The sequence below is a fragment of the Mustela putorius genome, unplaced genomic scaffold (genome assembly GCF_011764305.1).
Source record: "Mustela putorius furo isolate JIRA1106 unplaced genomic scaffold, ASM1176430v1.1 tig00000743_pilon_pilon_pilon, whole genome shotgun sequence".
Lineage (NCBI taxonomy): Eukaryota > Metazoa > Chordata > Mammalia > Carnivora > Mustelidae > Mustela > Mustela putorius.
This window is the reverse complement of record NW_025421464.1, coordinates 7,122,789-7,142,460: the sequence shown is the minus strand read 5'-3', so window position 1 is coordinate 7,142,460 and position 19,672 is coordinate 7,122,789. Positions and strand designations below refer to the sequence as shown.

The window sequence follows — 19,672 nt, the reverse complement described above, 5'->3', positions numbered from 1 at the left end:
TACAAATACACATAGATTTAAGTATGATTTAGGAACACTGAAAGAAATACAACAAAATGCTAACAATTGTTCTCTCTGGTGGTAATATTTTTTAAAAAGATTTATTTATTTATGTATTATTTGGGAGAGGGGGGAGAGGCAGAGGGAAAGTGAGAGAGAAAATCTCAAACAGGCTCTGTCTTGAGTGCAGAACCCAACATGGGGCTCGATCTCATTACTGGGAGATCACAACCTGAGCTGAAATCAAGAGTCAGATGCTTAACAGACTGAGTCACCCAGGTGCCTATTTGATATGGCTTTTACTTTGTTCTTTTGGCTCCTCTGTAGTTTATAAATTTTGAACAGTGGACACGCTTCTACATCCCTTAGGAGAAAACCACAGATGTTTGGTTAAAGCCCCAGAAAGAAAACATGCCTTTCTCATTTCTCATTTCTCTGGCTCCCTCAGGGCTTAGCACAGAACTGGGCCCAGAGTGGGCCTCAAGTCATGCCCCATGACCAAGTGAGTGCCCCTTTATTTGCTGCCTGAGGGATTTCTGGTTCTTTCTCAAGAAACCTGAGGGAAGAGTCGAGCTCCTAAGATAATCCTAACATGTTGGTGCTTCTCCCAGCTGAAACTGGCCAAATGCCAAAGTCATGGGACTCTTCCCGAGTGCCATTCCTGAATGTTTATGGAGCCTGTACCTGGGTGAGGTCATGCTCAGGGGTCTTTAGCAGCAAGATCAGTGACTCAGTCCTGGTCCTCCTGTGCACCTGTCAGGACCTGGGGCCATTGCTGCTTTGGTCTGTCAGCAAGGAGGCCTGATGTCACTGCTATCTGCTGGACTTAGCCAGACAAAGGCCCTGTGGGGACCAGAAAGGGGTGTCTGTCCTTCTTCAGGGCTAATCCTTGGTATTAACAGGAGTTCCTCAGTGGACAGTCTGTACCACCTTCATGTACACAGCTGTTGAGATCTTAGGTCACATTAAGAGGAGCATAGGGACCACAATGAGAAAAGTGAGAGTCTCAATTAGCTCTGTGGCACCCACAGCCACTTCTGGGCAAGTGAGCAGATTATCTGCCTCTGTTTCTCCATCAGCTTCTGCCACACCCTTTCTCCCAGTGGCCAGGAAACCTGGTAATGGCTGGGACTTTAGTGAGGGTTGGGGGAAACCCTAGGATGCTTGATAACACTGTCATCACTTCATGTATCACACCCATTAATCAGATGAGAACACTGAAGCTCCAGAGGGGAAGAGATATGGTCAGGGCCCCATAACCAGAAAAGGAACCTGTAGGGAAAGGACTCCCTTACCAGTCATGACTTTCAGAGATTCTGGGGCAGGACTGAAGGGGAGAAACAGAGAAAGGGATGTCACAGAAGGATGGGAACTAGTCCTCTTGGGGAGAGATTACCTCGAAGGACCTGCAAAGATATCCCAGCCTCAGACTCCACCCACCTAGAGAGACCAGGAGGGAGGCAATGCTTCTGACCCTGGCTAGCTATGGGCATCACTTCCACCCTTGCCCCCTGAATTTGTTCAGCCTTAAGATCAGGCTCAGGGATCACAATAATTATCACTAAATTCAAGCTCTAAACTTCCATGGTTAAAAATTACACCACGATCTTCCCCCAAACTCAGCCCTAACTGCATCACCCTCCTGCTTAAAAGTTTTTCTCATGGATCCTTATGACTTGACCTGAGCCTGGCATACAAGGTCTTCTGTGGTCTGGCCTCTACTAAACTCTCCAGCCTTGACATTCCTTCCATATCCCCCCCCAAGGTACAAGCCATGCTGGTTGACTCCACCTTCCCACAGGTTCCACAAAGTCTCCCTCATCTCTGTGACTTTGTCCCTGAATGCCCAGATAGGTCCCTTTGCATGACATGTTTTTCTTTGACCTATTTGCCTGACAAACCCTTGCTCACACTGCAAAACCCAAATTAACTGTCATCTCCTACATGAAGCTTACCCTGATCTGCCACATAGAAAGAATCACTTTCCCATTTGAGTCCCCTCAGCCCCAAGCCTTCCTCCACCTCAACCCAGTTCTGTCCCCTAGTTTATGAGAATTGCTGTTTATATGGTGAGTGAGTTAGAATCTATTTCCTCCACTGACCTGACAATTCCTTGACAACAGGAACTGTGTCTTATTCATGGCTCACCCATAGGAGGTACTCAAAATGTCCAATAAATGTATTATCTAGTAAGTAAAGTCATCCTTAAAACAAACAAGCAAAAAACCCAAAAAACAAAAAAACAAAACAAAAAACCCTATCTGCAGTCTCTAACTCTTTATGGGTTTCTGGACAGTGTGGGCCTCAGCATCCCTAGCCATCAGATTGCAAGGCTGAACCTGCTGGTTTCTGAGGGCATGGCCTATCTCTTCTCATAAGCTGTGATAACTCAGAAACCTCAATGTTGCCATCAATTCACTTAAGTGCTAGTTAGGTAATGAGGAAATGGGGACACAGAAAAGTTAAGAAATCTCTAAGATAACACAGCATCTAAAGTGTTGGCCAAATCTTTACCCCGTCATTATTTCCTCTGAGCTTACTACAGCCTACTACTCAGATGCAAAACCATGCTCAGATAACCACATCAGGGAAGAGCATCTCAGCTCCCAGTGGATCTGGGAGGGAAGGTTAATGAAAGCCAATGTCCTTCTGGCCGCTGCCTTTCAGGATACCCCAATGGGTGGCCTATCTTAATGCCAGCAATCCAATTCCAGTGGCTTCCTTGGAGCTGCTGGTCTAGAAAGATGCGCTTTTCCTAGAGTTACTGATGGCCATTGAGTGGGGTGCCCGCTTTGCACTCAGCGGGCAGAATGTGTCATAACACAGGACCAGGACCTGCAAGAAAGGGACAGATGGAATGCAAACCCAACCTACAGACCCAGGGCCCATCCTGGCTCCCAAAGCCCCACCCACAACTGCAGGCAACCCCTTGCTCTCTCTGACCTTCACCTTTCTCATCTGGAAATTGGGGGATGCAGCCATTCATCAGGCTCACAGAGGAGCACTGGATAGAGTGACAATGTAGCGTCCTTGGGCAGCCAGCTGGGGATGGAAACCAACAAAAAGCACTAAGGTGCACCCATGTCCTCCACGTAGAGCTTGCAGCATTGGGTCTTGGTGATGCCAACGTCCCCTTGCACACGCCCAATGGAACACACGGAAGCTAGGTCCTCCAAGCCCTTGGGAATCATAGGAGTCACAAAACCAGCCAACACTTTACAGTTTTTCCTGGGCCCCATGCTATCTCAGGCCCTAACTCATTATTCCTGAGTCTGGGAAGTGGGTGTTCCCTTTATGCCAATTTTGGGGGGTGAGAAAATAGGTGCAGAAGTGGAAGACACCTGCGTCAGGTCCTGAAGCTGGAGTCAGCCTGGATCCTGCCCGGAGCTCCCAGGGAGGGTGATGTGAAGGTGGGTCCTCATGCAGGACTTGCCCTGACCTGAGATAGGACACCAGTCACCTCCCTCTTTCCACTTCTCCATCTCCCAGCGAGCCAACAGCAGCCAACAGCCATCAGGAACGGACAGGGTTAATCTCATTTGAGCCTTCAAAAAAAGGACCCCAACCTGTCAGGTCTTGTTTAGAAATCTGAACATTCTGAAAATATTGACAAAGCAAGGGAGCTGCATCCGTGAGAAGATTCTCCGGGAAAGAGGCAACACTAATCCAAAGTGACAGGGGTATTTTTATCTGAGGCCAGAAAAGCAGAGGGTGCAAATTGCTCCTCTGGGGGTCAACCAGCCGGGCACGGGCTCAGGAAGCCCTCTGTGGGGGCTGCCATGAGGTGAGTGTGGGGTTACGCTCCCCCACCAGCTCTATTTCTCTGGAATAGTTCATCCGAAGACTAGGGCTTTGATGACTCTGCTCTTACAGTCTCAGCGTGTGGGAAGCACAGACTCTAGGGGCATCTGGAATTCACTATTTGGTCCAACCTTGTCATTTCTCAAACGGGCAAACTGAGGCTGGAGGAAAGGAGTGAAACCTTGGTTCTATCAACCGCCCATCAGCGAACATTGGTTAGAACCGGCATGAGGGAGCTTTTCTCCTCCCACTCCCATAACTAGGGGTTTAGAAAGACGGCTGTGGCTCCCTTCATGACTCTGATTTGGATTCAAGTCCCTCCTGTGTGGTACAGGGCTGGGTATTTAGGCTCTCTTAGCCCGTCTCCTCGGTCAAATGAGGACAATAACCCCTAAACCCCAAAGTGTTGTGGGGAGAATTATAGCAAAAAAATGTAGGTGCACCCGTTCAGTCCTTTGGTTGCATGAACAGACACAGACTCAGTGAAGCTTAATATCCAAAAACTCAGTTCGAAGGGCATGGGGACTGCTCACAGATATTTACCCCAAAAAAGAGATGAAGTCTCAGGAGAGGCTCTGATTGGCTGAGTTTGGGTCTCAGGCCAGCCCTGTACTCCAGTTGGGCAGGGCTACTGATTGACAGCCCCCTAAGCCAATAGAAAAGGGCAGTTACCCAGAAGCAAACTGATGGACGAGGAGTGCAAAAAGGGGCCGATGAACTTGCAGAGACCTGTGTGCGTTGGAGTTCATTATTCTGAACGCTGAGGCCTGCCCTTTCAGGAATGAGGTCAAATTTCCCACCTCCTGTGCCATTGAGACATGGTGACTGCAGGACCCCGTTAGGCTGGAAAGGTCTGGCTTCAGACTAACTGGGTCACACTGAGTGTTGCCTCAGCCCTCCAAGCGTTCCGCTGGGGCAGACAGTCAAGTGGCTCATCAAACAGGAGGGAGAAACAAGTGGTCAGTTCAGCCAAACAAGTGTTCGATTTAGTCAGAGAAGCTCAGCCACTGCCCTAGAGGGCCATTTATTTTCATGAAAGAAAGTGTGTTTGATTCTTATTGACTGAACTGGGTGTGTCAGACAGACACAGCCCATGACTCAGCCTCAGGGGGTGGGCGTGGGGGTGGGGCAGAGATGCCAGGGAATGGTGCAGAATCTGGTGCCTCATCCCCCGCCCCCCCCATGGGAACTCAGCAGGCTCTCACCCCAAGTCTTAACTCCCCTCGCCTGAAATTCTAGCAATATTGCTTATAATCTTGGACGTCAGAGAACCCATTCTGCTCCTCCCAAGCTGTGTGACTTGGGGCAAGTCTCTTCACCTCTCTGATTCTCTTTTCAACTAAGAAAAAGATTTTTGGAGCACTTTCTTGGAGTGTGTGTGTGTGTATCAGGGGGCGGGGGGGAGGGCTGTGGTGTTCCAGAAGCATCGTGAGACATCTCTAGGGAATAAATGGAAAAGCAATATATAGTCCTCAAAATTCTGAGTTTCAGATGTGGGAACTCTCATGAGTTTCATCTTTATTCATGTCCTGTGCTTGAGGGCTTTATTGGTTAAGTTTGTGCCGATATTGACAAAGGTATTTTATGGGTTGGTTGTGGATTTTTATTTTTGGAGGGGCACACTTATTTTCTGTATTATCTCTGTCTATATTTTTTCTACTAACTTTGCCAGAATTTCTTTGTTTTAGAGTATTTCCATTTTTACAAAGCCTCGATTCTAAGTGTAAAATGGGTTATTCTTTTCTTCTGAAAAATCAGTCTTTAAGAACCACAGGGATACGTAAAAATATTTCTCCACTTAGCAATTTTCTCAACTTCCAGGGAATACTGAAACCACTTTTAATCACTGCTGCCCACCCCTCCAATCATGGCCCCCAAACCCTTCCCACCAGGGTCAACAATTTGGAGTGCATTTTTTTTCAACTCTTCTGTGTACTTACATTGACATACTTTACATATATTTCCTTATTTGTTCACATAGAAAGTGAACAGTCACGTGGAAGTCATTATGTGGGGGCACATAATATCCTACTATTTCCTTTCTTTGCTCAACGTTATGACTTGGAGTTGATCAACTCTGGCTGTGTGCGGAGGACTTCCTCTTCCCTTTTTCAACTGTTGTCATCCCCTCCTTCCTGGGCACTCAGGTTGTGGTCAGTTTTTGCCATAACAAATAATACTGTAAAGACCCTCCCTGTCCATTTCCCTTGGGCAACATTCAGAAGTGCTTCTGTTAAGTTCTTGATTGGAGAATGGGGTACTATTTGTCAAAGATCTCAAAGATTTTCCTTGATGTTTTGTTCGTTTTTAAAGCAACCCTTATTTCTTTTTTAAAAGATTTTATTTATTTATTTGACAGAGAGAGAGATCACAAGTAGGCAGAGAGGCAGGCAGAGAGAGAGAGGGAAGCAGGCCTCCCACTGAGCAGAGAGCCCGATGCAAGGCTCTATCCCAGGACCCTGAGACCATGACCTGAGCTGAAGGCAGAGGCTTAACCCACTGAGCCACCCAGGTGCCCCAGAAACCTCTGAGATACAATTCATACCCAAGAAGATTCATCCATTTCAAGTACACAACTCAGTGGGTTCTGGTAAATTCGCAGACTTGTACAACCATCACCAAATCTGATTTTCTTCACTGCCCTCCACCCCAAAGAAACCCCAGACTCATTAGCAATGACTCCTCGACTCCCACTCCCTTCAGCTCCTGACAACCATGAGTCTACTGTCTGTGTCTATGGATTTACGTCTTCTGGGTGTGTCATGTACATGAAATCGTATGATGTGTGGTCTCCTGGGACTGGTTTCTCTCACTGAGCGTAATGGCTTTGAAATTCATCCATGTTGTAGCATGTGTCAGGACATCGGGCCGTTTTATCATCAAATAATCAACCACCCCTTCTGACTGCTTGTTCGCTACCAGGCATGGTGTTAATCCTCACAGAAAGCCCAAGAGGGTCACTACCGTGATCGTCCCTGCTTTACAGATGAGGTGCCGTGATTTACACCCCCAATCCCCCTGCCATTGCATGGGAAAGTAACTGGCAGAGGTGGGGATGAACTCGGGTCTTTGGAGCTCCCAAGCCTGTGTCCTCTTAGCTGAACTACATTGCTCCTGTGAGAAGCAAGAAAGGAGTGGAAAGTGCCTTGTGGGCTCAAGACGCAGCTCACAAAGGGACTTTTACTCACAGGATGTCCCTGGGTTGCTGTCCTGAGCACTGATCAGTGCCCTGTGTGGCTGGACAGAGTGAGCTGGACTATATACCCAAGGCCAACGGCCCCAGGCAAGGACATCGTTGGAGGTCCTGTGCTGGGGCTGGCTGTTTGTGCAGCATTTGGGGTTCCTCTGTCTGTCTGTCTGTCTGTCTGTCTCAACACCTTGTCTAGTGCTTTTCTTTTTCTCTCCGATCCCAATTTCTCAACTTCTAATCTTGGGGAGGGTTACATCAGACCAGAATGTTATCTCTTTGTTAAGACCGGATGCCAAGTAAGGGATAATGGGTTGTGAGCCTGCTCTGAAGCGGGTTTTCTCCGTGAGTAGAGCAAATCTTGCTGCCTGAAATGGTCAGCACTCCACTCTCCCAAAGTTCTACAACTCTCGGCTCCCTGAGGTTGTCTGGAAAGATCACAACTGAAACCACTTAGTGGGGACAACAATAATAGAACCGACTTTCCTTTTGGGAGGGGCTTTCACTTCCTCTTGGGATCTCCTCCTTGTAGCCCAATCGGCTGGGGTTTTGGAGTCTGTTTTTGTAGGAGAGAGAGACTTGAGGCTCAGATGCTTAAACCAGGGGCGGTGGGAGCTGGGTCAACCCCCGCCATGCCGGTTCACGCTTGTCCCATTCCGCATGCCTCTTATCCCACCCTGCACCCTGGGACAATGTGGTACCCCACTGCAAGTCACATAAAAGCAGCTTTCTACCTTTTCAAAATGAGGAACAGAGGTGCAGGCCAGAATTTACTTGGTATAGTGTTTGGAGGCTCTATTCCAACCTTTCTGTAACTGGCTATGTGGCCTCGGGGAAAGTTGGTGGCCCTCCCTGAGCCTAGCGGGAGGTCTTTCTATTCCTAGGATTGTAGGAGAGGTAAGGTGGGTGCAAACGTCTTATTTCTGAGGGATATAACAAGAGGGGAGAGAGGCCCCAGCACCACACCTTGGCTCCTGGTCTTGCCACAGGCAACGGGCACCCCGCTTCCTGCGAATCAAGGCTCTGGGGTTAGTCCAGGCTTGAACAAGTCTCTTCCCTCCGCCCCCACTACCGCAGGTCACTTACTCACTCAACAAACATTGATTGAGCAGGTGGGTGGAGGGAGATGGATACACACACTGGTTCTGTGACAATACCCTGCATGTCAGGGAAAGGAAGTCCCACTGTGGTGAGCTCCAGGAGGAGGTGGCCTTTGGGAAGGGCGCAGAGCCTCGGTGAAACTTTGAGAGGTGAAGAGGGGATGGCATCCCAGGCAGAGGGCGCAGCTCAGGCAAAGGCCCAGAGGCAGATTACCTCAGAGTTTTTCTGCGGCCAGTGGTGTAGCACGTGAGACTGGAGAGTACAGATGTGGACGACATGATTGGAGGGTAGGTTGGGCCAGATGTGAAGTGCCTCGAATGGCAGGTGGAGAGCTTGCCTTGCCCCTGAGGTATTTCAGCGGGACAGGCCCATGCACACAGCTCCCAGAAGGCTCTCTTTGGCTCCACGGCTCCCCTCATCATCACAGCAGCCCCGTGAGGTCTGGGAGGTGATTCGTGCTTTCAAAGAAACAGAAACCGAAGCCCCACCAAAGGGAACTCAAGTGCCCACAGTTCCAGAACTAGGGGGCATTGTGAAGGCAGAGCAGCCGACAAGATGGCCGGGTCAGTTTTTCCATCTCTAAAATGGACACATTGGGAGGGCCCTTCCCAATCAGGCACTCTGCTCTCTGTTCCTCACCCCCCGGGCCACCAAGATCCTAGCCCCAGACAGGACACCCGTTGAAAGGTCATGCCTGTGCCTTGACATTTTCTAAAAGTCCCCTGTCCTGACACCCCTACCTCACCCCATCCCACCTCAGGGGAGTCTGGCCCTGCCCTCCCTGGGCTCCCTCATGCTAGACACTGCTCATCTGTCATTAGTCACCAGCTGGTAGAAAAACTGAGGCCTTCCAATGCCCTATTATGGTCCCACCCACTGCTGCCCTGCCCTCATCCCTCCCCCTAGCTCAGCCGTCCAGGGCCATCTCTGGCCTGGAGGTCCCTTGCCTTTGGGGAATGGCAGAGCCCAGCCATGTCCTGGGAGCCCAGCTGTGCTGTGTGACCTCAGGCGGTTTACCCAACCTCTCCAAACCTTCTTCTTTTCTTCCTTTCCTTCCTTCTTTCCATCCTTCCTTCAGCTCTCTCTGACTCATCCGTCTCTCTCTTGTGCCACAAACATTTATGGAACCTACACCAGACACCATGCCTCAGGAGCATGGACCACTGCCTTTGGAGGCCTCACTTGCTACGAGCTGTAGGACTGAACATAACCCAGTCCCCTGAGACCCTCCACCCCTGGGGGCCCGGGATGGGACAGGTCTGCGCTCTGAACCATGGGAGAGCCAGCACAGGGTTTGGAATCAAGCCCGGGTTCCAAGCCCCTGTTTCCTGACTGTGTGACTCTGGGCAAGTCACTTCACTGTTCTGAGCCCCAGTTTCCTTATTGAACAAAATGACAAAAGCTATACTGTGAGGTTTAAATGCCACATCTGGCTGGTAAGGGGTTATTCAAAAGTTCTAAAACTTCAGCTTTGTCTCTACCTCGAGCCTTAAAGATCCGTATGGAGGGATAGGACTGATCTCTCTAATGGTGGGGGTTAGGCATTAGTCAGTGACCCCAGGTATAAGACTCACCTGGGATGCAAGGAGTTCTTCTGAGCGCCCCTACCCCAAATGTTCTACGTGGTCTGCAACCTGCTTTACTTATACATCAGACTGTCCCTGTTTGTGGGGAGGGGAGTCCTGATTCTCGATGGCATCATCATTAAGTAGTTTTAGGTAATTTTTTTGAGCACTTACTACTGTGCGGGGTACTGAACAGACATCATCTCTAATCCCCAGAGGTGGCAGGGTGGGGCGGGGGGGGTCCTTATTATACCCATTTTGTCGAGGAGGAAACTGAGGCTCAGAGAAGTCTAGTAATTGCCCAGAGTCACACAGCCAAGAGTGACCTCAGACGCTCCCCATCCAACCGTTGCACGGCACTTCTCCTGCATGGGATGACGAAGGAGGACCTGGAGTGGATTATCACCCTCTCTGGGCCCGTTTTTCCTTTAATAAAATGGAATTTTGAATCCTTACATGTCCAGTAACGTAAAGTAAGGCCGAGTTTCCCAGCCCCTCTGAACAGATAGGAAAACTGAAATCCAGAGTAGGGTGGGGGTGGGGCATGTCTTTAGGCCCAGCCTGGGCCCTGACCCCCCCGCCTGCCATTTCCTGGAAGCCAGTCCTGACCCCGACTGACCCTCCCTTGCTCAAGTGACTGCATCACTCAGGTGACCACAGTTCTCTGGAAAGGGAGAGGAAGGAAGCAGAGATGGCTGTGTGGGCTGGGGACAGGCCTGGGGTCTGGAACAACCTGGTGGGTATTCTAATAAGACTCATGTGGCTTCCTGTGCCCTAGGGAGTTAGTTCCCAGAGGTTACAAGGGAAATAAGCTTCAAGTAAAGAAGAAGCTAGCATTTCCAAATGGAAAAGAATGGACGAAAGCAAAATCCACTCTTTCAGCCAGGGCAGCGCCGGACCCTTGTAGAACCATAATAGCCTAAGGATCTCTTTCTGCAGAACCTGACTGTCCCCAGGCTTCCTGCCCTTCAGGCCCAGGTTTGGGGACGCTGGCATCTTTGTTCCAAAACTCAGGGACCCTAGTTGTCAAGTGCTCCTTACATCCTTGGTGGTCCGCCTCAGTCATTCTGGTAGACTCTCACTCCAGGCCTGAAAGGGAGGAACTCTTGCCCCCATTTTGCAGAAGGGAAACTGAGGCCCAGAGAGCCAAAATCCTCGCCTGTGGTCACACAGCTGGTCACGGTCAGAGTGAGAACTCAAAACCGAGTTTCTTGACTAATGTCCACTTGCCCTGCTTCTTCCTCTGAGCTCTTGCCAGCTGCAGGAACATAATTGCCCCCCCATTTTACAACATCTGTAAAATGGGGGGCAATTATAAGTTTCGCTCCCAGTGTTACTTATATTTTACAGGTCAGCACGGTTATGAGTTTGTTCACCAAGACCCCAGGCAGGGCCCATTGGGCCCAGGAACAAGCATCCATGGAAGCAACATGGGTTTATTCCTCGCATTGTGTTACACAGGAATGGGAACGAAGACCAGTGTGGTAGCCCAGATCCATCAACAGATACAGAACTCATTCCAGAAAAAAATTTGGGGAGACCTACAGGCCCCGGGCCTCTCCAGGGACCCTCTCCACTCAGGCCTCATGTAAGATGTGTCAGACGCTCTGGGGAACCAGAGAGACCAGGATGGGCACAGCTAGGGTGCTGGATTCCCGGGGTCAGAGGTTGAATCCCTAGAAGTTCAGGCTTTGGTCTCTTCTGGCACACAGGGGATCTGCAGGGAAGCTCAGTGGAGGGAAAGGGGGAGAAGGGAGGGAGGGATAGGTGGGTGAGTTGATGGATGGATGGATGGATGGACAGATGGATGATGAGGGGGACAGAGGGTTGGATGGGAGGGGCAAATTATCAGAGCTGGGCTACGGGAAGAGGTGGGGGTGTATCTGTTTGTGGGCATATTGCCGTGTCTGCACATGAGCCCGTGTCTGCCTGTGTCCGTGTGTCTATGGGCGCTCCAACCTGCTTTTGTGTCCACACCTGACGACGTGTGTGTGTGTGTGTGTGTGTGTCTGTGTGTGAGGTCGGTCCATGTGCATGCGGGAGCTGGCTACATCCGGACACCTGCTGGTCTGTGGGTGGCTTGGGCTGAGGACCTGTCGTGTATGTCTGGCTGTATCAATGTCCTGGCGTGTGTTGGTGATTTTGTGTGTGTATGTGTGTGTTGGTGATTTTAATCTGATTTTGTATCCATGTCACTGGTTCTCTGTGTCCAGGTTCATCTGCTGTATCTGTTGGAGTATCTGTGTCACTGAGTGCCCACATCCCAATGTCTCTGATTGTGTCTGTGTCCGCTTCATCTGTATCTGAGTGTGAGTGTGTGTGTGTGTGTGAGTGTGTGTGTGTTCTCCATCCGGGGCAGACCTAACTGTGGTTCCGTGTCTGTGGGTCCAGGTAAGCTGTGTCCTGGTGAAGCTCTGTGTCTGTACCTGCCTGTGTGTCTATTTTTGCGCCTCCACGTCTCTGTTACCCAAAATCTGATTAGGTGTCCAGGTGTCTGTGGGTCCTGGTCTCCTTGTGTAGCCCTGTCCGTTGCTGTCCCAGCCTTGATGTCTGTCCGCTCCCGCAGGGGGCGCCCTTGCCCAGCGGCTGTTCCCTCCCTCCCTCGGGCTCCTGCCCCTGGGGGCACCCTAACTGAGCGGAGAGCGGTCCCAGACTGGGCAAAGGTGGCCCCACCAGGTCCCCGCCTTCCAGCACGGCCCCGCCCCCTGCCGCCCAAAGCGGGCTATAAGTTCACGGCTCTCTCAGCTGCGGCAGTGCTTGCCTTCAGTGGTCGCACTTGGAGGGTCCAGCCACCAGTCGGAGGAGGAGCCGCTGCCACCACCTGACCATGGCCGAGGGTGAGTATCAGGCTCAGCGAGCGCTGCCACCACTCGGGCGCCCTGCCCCTGGCCATCCCTCCCTGGTCTCAGGGGTCCTGCCTGGGAAACACCTGGCCAGGGGCTGCTCAGTCCCTAAGTCCCCCAGTTTGGGAGCAGCAGGAAGGCTGGGCTGGGTGAGGAGTGCCTGGCTCCCAGTCCTGGCCCAGTTGGGGCCTTTTACTTTCCCCATCGGAGGGCATGATCATTAACCCCTGCCTCCCTGGATCAGATGAGGTAACGGAACGTGAAGATGTGTTGTAAAGTGTAATGTACTGGGCTAGTGGACCATTGTCACTTGTCCTCAGTCAGATAGTGGGGATGGGTCCCATGAGGCTGTGTGGAAGGGTCTGGCCTGGCCTCAGAACGCTTAGTTTTGGTTAGTCCCTGCCAGCTGGAGAGGCGTGCACGTTCTCCCTAGTGGTGCCTGGGAGACTGCTTGCGTCCGAGGCCAGAGGATAGGTTCCAGCACCCTTCAAGGGACTGGCCTGCTAGCAGACGGGTTCTTTAAGATCCCTCCAGCCCTCAGATTCTACAACTCTGGTCTTGGGCCACTTGTTGACCCTTAGTTTCCCCTCCTGTAAAATGGACAGCTCTGCAGGTCTTGGTACCTCCATGAGGGCCAAGAGGAGTAGAGAAGGGATCTGATTAATTTCTTACCTGCTCCTCCCACTACACACGCGCGCACACACACGTCCACAGTGGCAACACTTCTGTCCCAGGGAAAGGATTTCTGCAGTGGGGCATGTCAGTGCCCAAATGCGCTGTACACCCTGTCCCAGTTAACTCTTGGGTCAAGTCCACTTGAAATGACCTTGGCACACTGCAGCCCCTGGACGGAGGTGTAGGGAGAGGGAATGTGAAGAGGGAGGCGGGGCACGTGGAAAAGGGAAGAGAGGGAAAAACCCGTGGACCTGCCTGACTCGCAGTGTGACCTCAGGCCACCTTAGTCCCTATCTGGGATCTGGCTTCCCAACACAAGGGCTTGAAAACCAGCTCAAGGATGGCTGTCATGGGTGACCTAGGTGGCTGCTTGTCTACAATGCATTTTCCCATCCCTGTCCCCAAGAGAGGCTCCGTGGGGCTAGGGGACCCTGGAGGTGCTGATTGTATGAGTCACCTGCCCTAGTACCACGGTGGCCACTTCCTACAGGGGTCCCACTGGCCTGGAAGACTGCAGCTCCTTTCTCAGTGCAGAAATCCTAGCATCCTAGAACTCAGTGTTTCTGCACCTTTGGAGCTGGTCATGATTTCTGGCAATCCTTCTTCAGACGATAGCCCAAGAAGGCACCCCACCTGCCCCAACCCAGAAACTAACCATCTCACGATGTTTGTGTGTGGGGGGGGGGTCCTCTTAACCACTTAAGCTTTCTGGAATAGAAGTTTCCAAAAACAATGTTTCCTTACCTCAGAAGGCCAGCAGGAAGCTCTTTCTGGTGGCTCGGAGGTCTCTCCTGCTGTGACTGCAGAGGGGTTCAGCTTCCTCAGGCTTCCTCCCATGCTCAGAACAACACAGGAGTGGGAGGCAGAGGAAGGAAGGAGTGGGGGGATGGTGAGCAAACCCTGAGCTCTGAGCGAGGTGGTTTCCAGCGCAGGCTTCATACTCCACAGCCCGGGATGCAGATCCCTACACTGGTGCTTGCTGTTGGACCTGGGACCACAGAATATTTCCCTGTGCACCGGGGAGCTGGTGATAGTACCTTGTGGGTGGAGCGGCTATGAGCTTTAAGTAGAGATAAGCCATGTCTGGGTCCTCCCTTAGCAGTCACCACGCACTGTGGGATCTTCCACGGCAAAAGTCAGGGGACCTGAGTCAATGTGTCCATGGAAGTACCCATTTGCTGGATGACTTTGGACAAATCCCTGCCCCTGGCCTCACTCAGTTGGACCACTTACTTTCCAAAGACCCCACAATGCTGAGAGTCTACCTTGCCTACTCTCCCCATGCTACGGTCTTCCTAATCGTGACCTTGAGCTTGCCAAGATTTATGAGGTTTGCTCTTCCCTCAGACCTCCACCCACCTACCACCCCTGCCTCCGCCCTGGTCTTCAGCTCCCTCCAAAACTATAAATAGAGCTTTCACATAACAGACTTCTGCCCTGGTCCAGGCCTTGGGGAAGGAGTGCCCAGCATTCTCTCCTAATCCTCACAGGAGACTTCTGAGACTTCAGAGGAGGTCCAGAGAGGGAGAGAGACCTGCCCAGGATAACACAACAGGACCAAATGAAGGTCCAGAAGACTCCAAATCCCCTGCATTTAAAAAAAAAAAAATTTATTATGGAGAATACTGAACGTCCATCAAAATAGAGAGAAGTTTAGAAGAGTTTTTAAAAAATAAGGATCCAAGTAGGCCGAAATGTCTCTTAAGTTTCTCTTAACTTATAGTTTCTCCCCTCAATGATTTTTTTTTCCTTGCAACTTATTTGTTAAGGAAGCTCCACCTGTTGTTGCCCAGAGTGTGTGTTTCTGGCAATTGTATCCTGGTTCTCTGTTGAACATGTTCCTCAGTCCTCCATATTTCTTATAAATTGAAAATTGAAACTAAAAGGCCAAGCCTGTGTAAATAACTTATGCCAAATACTGCTCCCCACTTCATTTTTTTTTTTAAGATTTATTTATTTATTTGACAGACAGAAATCACAAGGAGGCAGAGAGGCAGGCAGAAAGAGAGGAGGAAGCAGGCTCCCTGCTGAGCAGAGAGCCCGATGCGGGGCTCGATCCCAGGACCCTGGGATCATGAACTGAGCTGAAGGCAGAGGCTTTAACCCACTGAGCCACCCAGGCGTCCCTCCCCACCTCATTTTTAACAAAAGGACCCTTTCATAAGGACAGAACAGCTTGCATTGAAGAAAGTAGGTGATGGGCAAGGCACCAGGCTGAGCGGTTCACAATGGTCCTGGGGACGGATGAGGAAGGTGACACCCGGAAAGGGGACTTGCCTGAAGTCACACTGCTGGAAGGCACCAGAGATCTCCCCCACATGCCATAGTCGGCATGACCTTGTGATTGAGAGTTGGGGACATATGGCCTGGTTAGCCCCAGGGTGGCAGGGCCGGGGGGGAGTTTGGGAGGGGGTTGGACAGGTAGGCATTATTTAGAGAGGGCTGACTCCCAGATGACCCTGGGGGTCCCCATGTCCAGGGAGCCCCAGGGTCACAGCCAGCTGAGGGAGGCCACCACGGTTCACACCCCTCCCACTGTCTCCATAGATCTGGTTCTGAAGAATTGTGACCTGGAGCTGGAAGTCAATGGCCGTGACCACCACACAGCCGAACTGTGCCGGGAGAGGCTGGTGGTAAGGCGAGGCCAGCCCTTCTGGCTGACCCTGCACTTCGAGGGCCGAAGTTATGAGGCCAGCGTGGACAGCCTCACCTTCAGTGCGGTGACCGGTGAGTCCCTCCACCATCCCCTTGCCCTGACCTGTTTTGTGATTTCATGGCCCCCTGACAAAGGGGCATGGGGCTCCATTCCTCTTTGCCCCCTGAAGAGTTCCTAGCAGCCGCTAGTCCATTTTACAGATGAGGTAATTGAGGCCCAGAGCGTGGAGGGAGTAATGCCCCAGGCCACCCAGCCTCATAAACAAGTGGGCTGGACACCCGGGTTCTGAAAACCCATTATCACCAAGGAGTGGGGCTCAGCTTCCGACCACAATGGTCTATCAAGGTCCACCCGCTCTTCCCCACATCAAAACAGCTTTCAACTCTTATCAACAGCTACTTCCCCAAATCCACATAACCTGACCAGGCCTCTGGCTCTGGCCCATGTTGGGTACATTTGGGTGGTAGAGAGAACCTAGCAGGCTTCGTCTCTCTGAGAGGACAATTTTGTGTTCCCACAGTTCCTTCTCCAGGCCTCGGTAGGCTGCCTCAGGCTTGGGGGCTGACAGACCTGGATTCTGGTACAGACTAAAGTGCCCACCCGCTGTGTGACCTTGGACAAGTTGCTTAGCCTCTCTGTGCTTACGTTTTATCCTGTGCAAAGTACTCACGGTGGAGGGTTGTTAGGGCAGAAGGGCCTGACATGGGAGATTGACTTGTAGATGTTAGCAGCAGTCGCTGCACTTGCTCCGGGGCTGGGGTGGGGTGGGGGTGGTTCCAGCGATGGGTGAAGGGACAGTGAGGCCCTAGCCACCCTATCCCCCATGCCCAATGCCCAGTCTTCTTGGTTTGCCATTCCTGGGAAAGGAGCCTTCAATACCGAATCTCTGGATTGGGCTTTGGATGGGAACCACTCCCTTGAGGTCAGCTAGGGGCCGCCTGGCTGGGACTGGGCTGGAGGGTGAGAAAGGCCTTTCTGAGACCTGTAAGGGCAGAGAGAGCAACAAACAGGCTCAGGCCTGTATTTACCTGGCAGCCCTTTGATAAGGCTTATCGCTGAGCCTGCAGACTGGCCACGGATATCCACCCCATGCTTTTCCTCCCTCTCCCTCCCCTTCTGGCAGGGATACGCCCACTCTCCCGGGCTGGGCCCCCTCACAGACAGCCAGCAGCTTCAGGGCCCATTTTAACTGACCCGAGGAGCCTCCAGGAGCCTCTGATCTTTTCAGCCTCCGTTTCCCTCTCTATAAAGTGGAACGCTGTGGTGCATAACAGGATACCCTGAGAAGAGTCAGGCTTGGGATGATGAGAATCCCAGCACCTATAGAGCACCTGCTGTATGCATGCTCTACCTAAATCCTCCCATCTTGGAAGCATAAGGAGACCCCATTTTACAGATGAAAATACTGAGGCTCAGAAAAGGTTGAGTTACCTGCCCAGGTTGCATAGTGAGTTAGGGACAAAACAGGATTCAAACCCCGCCCCCAGTGTTGAAGTTTTCCTTGCTGCAAGCTGACAGCAGGCACATTGACCTACTTACCATGAGGGCCAGCCAGCCAGGCCTCAGTTTGTTCCTCTGTGAAATGGAATGATCGAGGAGTTGCCAGTGGGAGCTACCTGTGACTTCCACCTTCTTGCCCTTCTTTCCCTCTCAAGACATTCCCTTTCTTCTTCTCCCTGCATCTAGGCAGCCTGCTGCTCGGTAGTTAGGCCCTACATTAAGGGTTGGGTGACCAGCTGCTCTTCCACCCTAGCAACTCATCTCTGTTCTCCAGTCTCCACCGGCTTATCTCGGACCCAAGCCAATCTGCCCTGATCACCTCCAGAACCCCGGCGGGCAGTCTGGGAAGACATTCCCTCTCTGGAGGCAACACAGCTTCCGTGTCTGAGTTACCAAGAACTCTCATGGAGTGGGGAAGCCTGAGGGACAATACCAGGAAGCTGGGCCTTTCACCTCAAAGCCTGGCTTGGATTAGCACCCAGCCCCCGGCCTGGCCTGGCCACCCTGCTCTGGTGCCAGAACATTCTAGCTTGTTATCAGCCTGTACTACCTCTTTAGGGAAACTGAGGCCCAGAGAGGGGAGAGCGCTGGCGAAGGTCCCTCAGTGAGCAGAGTGTGTGGCCTGACCCTGTATAGACCGAGATGCTGTGTATTTTGCCCAGAAGGTTAGAGACCTGGCAGGCTCTGTTATGGGGAACAGACCACAAGAGACAAACATCGAGACTGAAGTCAGCATCAAGAACCTTCATGAGGCTGATAGAGGGCTTTCCTCCAGAAGGTTTCCCTCATCCACTTCCCCAACCCCACACCAACTGTGGTCTAGGGGAGTCCCCAGGACTCCTGCATCTCCAGGTCATTTAGGCCCAGAGGGGTCCCTGAAACATCTCTGGGTCCACAAACAGTACCACGTGGAGTGGCAGCCAGTGCATTTTCCGAGCTGGCTTATGGGAGCAGTGAGGCTGTCCTCATGTCCCCTGCCCAGGGCTCCTTGGAAGAAAGGGGTGTGTGTGTGTGTGTGTGTGTGCTCCAGGATGGAGAGAAGGGGGAATGTGTTTCCTGACCTGTCCTTGAGGGTGGTACGTCAATAATGACAGTGGCCGTGGGACCCAGCCCGGGCTGTTACCATGGTGACCAGATCATTGATTCTCCAAACAGGGACATTTCTGAGAATAAAGGAACACCATTAAGAATTAAGCTGGGGCCACATCTGTAAACAGGGACTGTCCCAGGCAGACTAGGCCATGTGGTCCCCCTGACTTGGTCCCTTTCAGACTCAGTTTCCCTCTCTGTAAAGTGATTCAGCTGAACAAGGCAATCTCTACATTTCACTCAGTCCCCCAAATCTGTGGTTTGGCTTGCAGATTCTGACTTTTAATGGTCCTTTTTGGTGACGCGGAGGAACACTCGCGTACCCTGTGTAATTACTGTTTTAGTCACTGTTTGGAATCCTTCTTACGAAGTCTCTGACAGTCCTCTGAGCTGCGTTAGGACATGGGAGTGATGGTAACAAAAAATAATCGTTTACTGAGCACTTACTTTGTGCCAGACACCGTGCAATGTACCTCCACCTTTTTAAGCTTTACAGTGTCCTTATAAGGAGGTATTTGTAACTGCCTGTAATTGACCCTATTTTACCGATGAGCAAATCGAGGCACAGAGAAGCTAAGTAGCTTGTCCAAGGTCACAGAGTGAGTTTGAGACCTAGAATCAGATCTTCCCAGGCATGTGGTCTAAGCCTGTTTTCTTCTTTGATGAAGAAAATTGCAGATTAGAGAGGCCTGCTGACTTAGTCCGGGTCACACAGTGCTCAGAGCCTGAGCAGGAGAACCAGATCCTGGCTCCCTCCCGGGGAACCCAGTGAGACCTAACTGCTCAGGAGAATTTAAAGGCTTACAGCCAACTCCTGGCATCCAGACAGGGCCCCGGAGGCCTGTGTCATGCCTGTTAGCTCATGGTTATATTTGGGTCTGGGCGTGGGTGGGGCTGGAGGGTTGGGAAGAGGGGCAGAGTGTGGGGAGGGAACCCCTCAGGGAACAGGCCCCCATATTGTCCACAGCAGGTGGGCCGGGCTACACGGAGAGAGATGGAAGAATAAAAATAAATTTTCCTGGGCAGCCGCCCAACTAGGCAGAGAAGGTTCTGTTTCTCCTCTCGGCCACCCAAGTCCAGAAAGGATGACCAGCCCCTCCTCGCCCTCCCATGACTCAGACCTGCCTGCAGAGGCAGGGCCTTCTCCTCACCAGAAAAAGCAGCCAGCCAAGCTTGAGGCCGGCTCCCTCTCTCATGGAGCCTTTAAGACCCCATGAGGAAGCAAGGGAATGAGAGGTACCGTGGAGGACAGCCC

At 51.7% G+C, this 19,672-nt stretch overlaps 1 protein-coding gene across 1 annotated transcript in view; it reads left to right on the top strand.

The window, feature by feature from the left end:
• Window positions 1-12,342: 12,342 nt before the first annotated feature.
• The window catches only part of TGM2 (transglutaminase 2), a 33,404-nt gene continuing 26,074 nt past the window's right edge, over window positions 12,343-19,672 (top strand). The window contains exons 1-2 of the mRNA XM_004746453.3: window positions 12,343-12,491; window positions 15,720-15,899. Of these exons, the coding sequence (XP_004746510.1) occupies window positions 12,482-12,491; window positions 15,720-15,899 (190 nt within the window). The 5' untranslated portion in view covers window positions 12,343-12,481. The remainder of the gene's footprint in view (window positions 12,492-15,719; window positions 15,900-19,672) is intronic.